Consider the following 9,371-nt stretch of genomic DNA (forward strand, 5'->3'; position numbering starts at 1 on the left):
ATAATATAAATATTAAATTTTATGCAATACATTATAACCCTAGAATATATATTTGTTAATATAAATTTCATGTATATTTTATTTAATTTTAGTATCCCTTTTTAAGTAAAACTTGGGATTCTTTTGATAATTTTGATGATCCAGTGGAAAAGACTGTAACAAATCAGATATATGAAAATATATGCATTACAGTTTCGGGTTTGTTAAAAAAGAATGAAGAAAAGTACATTAATTATTGCAAGAAGATTGTAAGAAATTATAATCTACTTTGTGGTGATCCAAATAAATGCAAGCCTCAGTCTAGCTATTGCAATGATTTGAACAACTGGTTATGTAATTCTATGAAAAAAGAAAAATTCGATAGTAATTTTATAAGTAAACTTTTCGGTACTATTAGATTCCTGTCGAATAATTATGTTTTAAAAGAAAATACATGCCCATATTCTTCATATGATGAAGATTATTTAGAACCTACTAACATAATAATATTAAATATTTTTCAATCAAATATGGACATTATTAAAAAAATATTGGAGGAAAACAATGATTCAATAAGCTGTTCTTGTCAAATGTTCGTCATTAACGGCGCAAATATATATAAAGACATGAATGACAAATATTGCTCTAATGATAAGGCTAATATTACAGAAAATATTAAAACTTGTTCATATTTAAAAACTTTTATGATGACATATAATTTATACCTTTATAATGTTTCATCTATAAAACATAAAATACCATCATTAACATCTGCAAAAACAATAAACACAATTAGATGTACCTCGCATGATGATATAAAGGTACAAGAAATAGAAAATCGAGCATCAATATTAAGAGCCGACGAAGATATAAAATTTGTAGGGAACAAATTGAGTGACACAATAAGCGCATTACAATATTCTGAAACTAACAATTTAAATTCTTCATTAATAAATATATTACCCACAATTCTTGTTACAATTGTCGCTGTTTCTTCCTTTCTGTTTTTGTTCTATAAGGTCGATACAATGACATTTAAAAAAAAATGAACAGTAATGCAAGAAATTTTTCATGTTATACTCTACTATTAAATAAAAAAATTAATATATAATATTTTTAAATATATAAAAAAGTTATTTTTTTCATTAGTTTACTCCAATTGGTAAATTCTTTCGTTCCACACAAGCAACAAAAAGAACAAAAGAAATTTATAGTGGAGGTGAAGATAACGAATTATTATATCATATACCTGGTAATATGAATAGTAATTCATATAATCAGAGATATGATATTGCTTATGGAAACATGTAAATATAAAAATTATAATATAAAATTCAAAATATATTTTAATATTATAATTATTATCAAGACTTTCAAATATTAATTATGATCTAATTCATACAAGGAAACTATCAAAAAAAGGATATCATGAAATATATAAAATAAAACCATTATTTTAATTAAAAACTAACAATAGCAATATATTTGTAAATTCAGTGTAATAGTAGAAAATAATAATATTTATATAAATTAATCAATTGATTTTATTATATAAGTAAATTATCATATATAAAAAAAAAATTAAAATCTCCAAAAATATATGAACAATATTAAATATTATAAAATTAATAAATTGTAGATTCACCAAATGTAATTTACGTGCCAACATTCTAATCTAGCATTTTTTAATATAAAATGTACCAGCTAAATTTAAATTATATCCATGAAATTGAAATAAATCCAAATCATAGAAGCGCAAGATATATATAATACCAAAATTATAATTTCTTTATGTAACATATATTAAGGTCTATTGTAATAGATGTAAATTTTATAATGAATAAACTGAATTAACAACTAATTTATTCTATTAAACTAAAAAGTAAATGATTATAATTATCTCTAACATATGTACATGTTGTGTATTAATACTCCACAGTATAACTGATATTTTGCATTAAATATTATTTTTATATATAAACAAATACATTTAAAAAAATTTTATAGTATAATTTTGAAAAAACTAACTGAAAATAATTGAATAAGAAATATATATTTATCTACTATATATACAAGAATACTGATTACAAAATTCATAAATATTGAGGCACTTTTTTATATGTAAATTATCTTTTATACTCTTATCTTATGTTATCATTCTTTTATACTTTGTATATTTTCTTCTGCCTTTATTAAATTTTTTTTTGTTTCTATAATATTGAACTTTTCACAAATATATATTATTATTAAATTTTTATATAATATGATATTTCCTTAGCCGACTGATAGAAATGAATAATATGCATGCATGATATTTAAATTATATAATTAATAAATTTCTTAAAATACAAATTTAATTGTAATATAATATACGATTACTCTTGTAATATGTAGATAGTGGAATTTCCATATATTTTAACAACTTCAAAGTAATTTGTATAAAATTATACCGAATACTAATTTAATATGAACATTATATTCTACTCTTATGAAACAAGTATTATCTATACATATCCCATTTGATAATATATATAAGAAAAGCAATTTATCTAAAATTAAATTTCCACTTAAAAATAAAAGGTTTACAGAAACACAGAAAAAAGGTGAAACATGAAAAAATATATTATCATTATTCTGCTTATGTCAATTATAAAAATCATTTAACACTATATTAAAAAAAAAAAGAGAAATGTTCTTTTATTATTTATAATTATAAAAATATATTTATATGTTTTATATTTTTCATTACTAAAACATAGATAACTGTGAAAGACATTATTCTTGCTTTATATATGCCATCATTACAATTGCTATAAATGAACACTTAAAAAAATATATAAAAAGGATAGAAAAACTAAATTTATAAATATTGTGAGAATTATTTGTTGTTTTCCCAATTAATAATTCCTTATTGAAAGATGCGTTTACTATTATTATAATTTATACGAAGGAGGAATGTAAGTATGACAAATAAATCACATAGCAATATGTTTCTATGATAAATGATTTAAACACCACTACATCTATATTTAAAAATTTTTACATATTTTTATAAATTAAATTTCATAAATATTATTCATTTATATTTTCATTATGTTAGATGTTGTGTTTATTATATTTTCCACTACTATATCATTTTGTTTTATATTCTTAAAAAATAACATAATTGTTTATAATTTTTCTGATTCTACTAAATTATTATTATAATTTTTAGTACTTTTATCATATAAATATCCGATTTATATTGTAAACTATACATTTGCAAAAAATTAAATTTCATATACACATTCACTGAAATATAAAAAACTTGTTAAACATATTTGATACATTACAAAATCATAGACACAAATAACACAAACATAATCCATAATAATAAATTTTTATTAGAGCATAAGTTTTATAAAGTTTAAGCAAAATATTTTTTTGAAATATTGAATTTTTCCTTAAAAAGTAATTGTATTTCAATTACATATATTAAAAAATTATAATTATAACCTTTATATATAATGCCCACAAAGAAAAAGGGGGAAATTATAATATTTTAACGTACCTCAACATAATATAGTCAATAACATACTTTTTTTAAATCCTTCATAAACCTATATTCAGTTTATAGTATAAATTATTATATTTAAACTTCCCTAAAACTTTCACATCACATAATTAAAAATAAATGTAAACAATAAACATGCGACCTAATAAAAATTAAAATAGAAATACTCATTATAAAAGTAACAGAACCCTTTAACTATAAGATTTATTAATACAAATGCCTAATATTGCATGTAGGTTAATTTGATATATCAAAATATATTCGTCTAATATTTTATTCTGAATATTTTTATATACTATACAATTAAAAACTTATTACTATATGATGTAAATGATGAAATGAAAAAAAATTTTTTTTTTTAATATATGTATAAATATTATTGATGAGTTTTTAATATAAAAATAATAAATTACTCAATTTTATATGGTTATTGATGTCAAACACACTAAAGTATAAAAATATAATAAATTTAATTTATTAATTTTTAATGTAAAAATTATGATATGATAATTCTGATAGCATATATATTTCTAAGTTTTTTTTAAATGAAGAAATAAGTATGCAGTACCTTATTAATTATGCAAATAGGAAAAATAGTAATTTTCATTTAAAACATAAAAAATGTATGCACATTTATATTTATGTAAATTGCGTTATTTATCATTTTGTTTGAATTCAAGAAATATTATTTAGTTCGTAAATATGATTTATATATAGATTACTCTAAATATTTATACGTTCATAGAAGAATTTTACAGTTGTACATTTGAATCTCTGTTTCATGTAATAGGCACATTTATGATATTTGAACTACATCAAAATGTCACTATATACTTGTTAAATTTTATTACATTTCAATATACTGGAATATATAATTTTTTTTAGCATAGTAAATCAAAATAATATTATATAATTTTTTTTTGCCTTATGCTACACGAATTTAATTATTTATGTAATCTACATAGGTTTATGCATTAAAACTAATGAATGTTGTAGAGAATACTAACTATATATGTGTTTGAATATAAGAAAAATAAATAATTTATAAAAAAATTTATGAAATAGGGTTATAATATTTTTTGTTTTTATCATTAACTATAGTTTCATGGATACAGTTGCATATAATATTTAATAATATATAAAGTTAGTAATTTAGTAGGAATATATAAGCATATTTTTTTTATAAAAAAAATTTATGTATATATATTATAACACATATATATGTTATTATTTATAATCTTATAAGTTAAAATATAATACCTCAAGTATATGTTAATTATTAAAAATATTTTAACTCTAAATTCAAAACTAATTTTATTCTCAATATTTTATAGATAAAAATATCATTAATATATATAGAATCCATCTTCAATGTCAAGTTTTCAGAATGTAAAATAAATTGATTAATATAAAATATGCATACGCATATCCTTGTCCAACTTTATTTTTTTAAATTAGGTAAATATGTATATGTATATATATATATATAATTATTTCCACTTGTTTTGGAGATTAATGTTATTAGAAGTAGTTATATAATTTTGAAAATTGTATATACAAATAAACTTCAATAATATAGCTTTATAGACAAAATAATTATGATATATTATTAATGAGTTTCGAACATTTAAATTATTCATCATATAATATACACATTTATTTAAAATAATATTTCCTATCTTGTTTTTATTAATATTTCAAAATTAATTTAAATAATGAAAATTGATATAGAAAAAAAAAAATGTCTTTATTTATTTAATATAGTTAATGCTTTTCTAACGGAATATCTGTTCCTTATTATACATATATAATTGTTATAGTCAAAGAAGCAATGTAAATATAATCTCATGACAGAGAAAATCGCATAGTGATATATTATATAAAGGATATAATATTCAAAGCCTAATAAATGATTTTACTTTTTCAGTAAATTTTATTAAGGTAATATTCATATTTCTTGCAGAGCATTTAATAATAAGAGCAATTTGTTAACAAATAGTATACTTAATGTAAAGTGCATTATCAAGCCACAATAATACATTTCTAATTGTTATGAGTATTTAATTAATATTAATTATACAGCTTATAATTTTATTAAGAGTATTTACTGCTGTAATAGAAAGAAAAAAACACATAATTTTAGAAGAAATAAAAATCAATGTATTTGATAATGCGTCATTTTTTATACTTATAACCATTAACAAGCAGTGTATAAAAAATCAATAATCATATGTATAATATTTCGCACACATTATTTGTTATAACAAAATATATTCTATTTATCTTCTTATATAGTATATCTTTTCTGTTACATTTTATTTGTGTATATGAAAATATTAAAAATTATTTTTGACATTTATTTATAAACACAAAGTTAGAAATCCCTTCTTTGTGCGATATGCATTTATATTAAAGTATAATTGATTTATTCCAAATGGTTGATACTCCTATTATTTTCTGTCTAAAGATACATAAAAAATATATATTATTTAAAAAAAATATGTATACTTTAAAAAAAATAAATATGAATACATAGGATGTCAATGTTACATTTATTCTGATACATTTAAGCACTAATATTTTATATAAGAAATGAAAAATTTTTAATTATTAATTAAAATATATATAATATAATGGGTGCTCAAATAACTTCACCAGACCACGTATGTTTTTACTCCTTAAAAATTATAATTTATATTGCTTTATATAAATTTGCATCTAATTTACAAATGCATATATATGATTTATGCTTTATGATATTTGTTTAATATTTATATAAATTACTGATTTCATTTTTAGTTAGATTATATTAATATATTTCCCAGGTGCACCAAAGAGTTTAACAATGCTATAATTAATAAGGACTTCTCTATATATGAAGATATTCAAAGTAAGTGCATTTCCTTAAATGCAGAGCTAGAAATAAGAAAGGAAATTTTCATATCGTATTGTACAGATCTAGTGTATTATTTAAATTATGTTAAAGCTAACTCAGGAATTAAAAAACAAGAAAATTGTATATATTTTAATTATATATTAAAAAGTATTATAAAAGAACATAATCTCTCATGTGAAAAAGAAAAAAACTGTTATAGTCTTATGATAAATCCTAAATTGAATAAAACTAAAGGAATCCCTGATATATGCTTAAATTATGTTGAAAACCTTAACAATGATACATATTAAAAACTTGATAAACTTAACGGATTATATTACGATCTTGAAGTAAGAAAAACAAACAATTCTACATGCCCTACAAATAGTAAATGTTTTACTACATATAAGCAACTTTTAATAAAATGCTCAAATGATAATAATAGTAGTTTCTGTAAATTACTAGAATTATTCAAAAACAGATATATTAATGATGTAGGAAATATAGATAAAATTACAGATACTATTGAAGTCAACAATTCCAAATTTTTGACACATATACGCATAATTTATTTAACATTATCATTAACTACATTTGCTATATCAACAATTATGATCATTTTGTTTAAAGTTAAACATAAAATATATTAAAATAATATATATTACATTATAATTTATACTACATATTATTATAAATATATGTCTAATAAATGTCCTAATCTTGTAATTGTTGAATCGTTTCTTTATAATTAGTATACAACTTACAGCTCATATTTACAAACAGTGCTAGTAAAATTAAGGAAGCACTTTAATAAAAAAGATGAAGAACATTGTGCATTATTGGATTCATTTGAAAATGCATACCAAAATAGTTTTGATCGGGATTATAGCATACAGTTTCACTGACTGGGTTTAATAAATGTATAACAACAATTAATGAATTAAACATAGTTTATTGTATGTAATATAACAAGATTAATGCACTTATATAGCTCAAGACAAATAATCATAAAAAATAAATTACCATAAAATAATATTATAAAATAATTTATACTTTTTCTGTGAACAAAGGTGATAAGCAAAATATTATATTATAATTAATCCCATATAACGAATAAAAATTATAGTTATTATCAAAATAACAAGGATAATAATAATATATAGATATTAAATAGCATTTATTAGATGCTATAATTTATTAAATTCAAAATGATATATTAAAATTTGAATGCATTAATAAGGTTGATAATAGACAGTTTTGTAACGTTGTAATTTTTTATGATGTACAAGTTTAACAAGAAATGTATTTATATTTTTAATAAAGAATCCAAAAAATATAATATGAAAGTAAACGTATACTAATATAACAGATACTGTTAATATAAGTTAAAAAAATAATTCAAGAATCATGGTCAATTAATATAATAATATTTGAAAAAAACATCTTACATAATAAATGCAATAAGGATTTAATGAATCATGAATACTTCTAATTAAACTGTAATATATTATTAATAGGATCTTTAAATAATTCAAGTGGAAATATTATGAAAAAATTCCTATATTAATTTGTGTAATTCTGAATTTTACAGATTTCATATGTTAATGGCAAAAATGAAAAACTTGTATGTAGGAAAAGGAACAAAACAAATGTTATCATATTTGAAATTAAAATCTATTATATAACTCGAAGAGTAATTATAACAACATTATATTTTTTTAATAATTTATGAAATAATATTATTATATATATCCATTTTAATTATAAAAACCTTACAACGCTTAAAATATATATTTTTTTTTAAATTATTATACTCGTACCACAATATATATTTACTCATACACCAATTTTAATATCTTGTATTTAAGATTACTTATAATTACTATACTATTGTTAATAGAAAGTTTATCTCTCATGCAAGTTAAATGTGTGAAAACCATCGAATATATAAATGCTCATGATAATTTAATATTTATAAATTTTCTTTAATATAAATTATTTATGCTATAATGAAGTGTTTGTAAAATAAATATACATAACACATTAAAGTGATTCTTACAGTTGCAAAATATAAATATAATAATGTGTTACACTATTTTGTGAAATAAAATGAAAACGATTGTTTTACATAGCATATTTGACTTTATTATATATACATATATTTGATGTTTAAACACATGATTTCCTTATTTTGTATCCCTCTTTAAAAGTGTTTGAGATCATTAAAGTATTTTACTTGTATATTTTCGAAATATATTTTTAATAATTGTACACACACCTAAATATATGGAATTTATTAAGTTTTCTTTAATACGATATATTTAAATTTTTTAAAAAACACATAATGATTCCATGATATATTTTGCATTTGGTTGTCATTATGCATTTTCATTATATATATTTTTATATTTTAAAAGACAAAATTGTGTTCCTGATTTATGTTTAATTCTTATATTATTTAAATAAATTCTATAATAATGAGAATTGATTTTTACTACGCAAAATTAAATGCTATCTAGACAATTATGTTTATTTTACTTAATTAAAGCAGTTACTACTGGAAAACATAATGCAACATAAGTGTTAATGTATTTATATATATAATGTAAAATAATACACTTATGTAATAAACTCATATACAGAAATTAAATATATAAATACAGAAAATAATAATGACATTAAATAATTCATGTAAAAATTATAACCCCAAATTAAATGAATAAAAATTAAGAAATAGATATAAATTTTTTTTTAAATACTATAATAAAAATTATACAATTTTATTATTTTAAGAAATCCCAAAATATTGATAATAATAACAATATTAATAATACAAGGTAAAAAGATGTATATTAAGTGCGTCATCAAGATGCTGAATTATCTACATATATACATTATGATTTAAGAATAATATGCTTATATAATATAAATGAATTTATTATTGTGTAATATAAAAACAAATTA

At 19.3% G+C, this 9,371-nt stretch overlaps 1 protein-coding gene across 1 annotated transcript, besides 3 other annotated features; it reads left to right on the forward strand.

The window, feature by feature from the left end:
• Positions 1-21: 21 nt before the first annotated feature.
• PGO_004570 (variable surface protein) lies at positions 22-1,290 on the forward strand (the record flags this gene model as incomplete). Its single annotated transcript, XM_028691504.1, has 3 exons — positions 22-54; positions 93-998; positions 1,129-1,290. The coding sequence occupies 3 exons, from the start codon at positions 22-24 to the stop codon at positions 1,288-1,290; spliced, it is 1,101 nt and encodes a 366-aa protein (XP_028547305.1).
• Positions 1,291-6,165: 4,875 nt separating this feature from the next.
• Positions 6,166-6,195: a sequence feature (nonsense mutation produce stop codon;~variable surface protein).
• A 136-nt stretch (positions 6,196-6,331) lies between these two features.
• Positions 6,332-7,036: a sequence feature (nonsense mutation produce stop codon;~variable surface protein).
• A 123-nt stretch (positions 7,037-7,159) lies between these two features.
• Positions 7,160-7,312: a sequence feature (nonsense mutation produce stop codon;~variable surface protein).
• The last annotated feature ends 2,059 nt before the right edge of the window (positions 7,313-9,371 follow it).

The sequence above is a fragment of the Plasmodium gonderi genome (genome assembly GCF_002157705.1).
Source record: "Plasmodium gonderi DNA, contig: Pgo-contig_1019, whole genome shotgun sequence".
Classification (NCBI taxonomy): Eukaryota; Apicomplexa; class Aconoidasida; order Haemosporida; family Plasmodiidae; genus Plasmodium; species Plasmodium gonderi.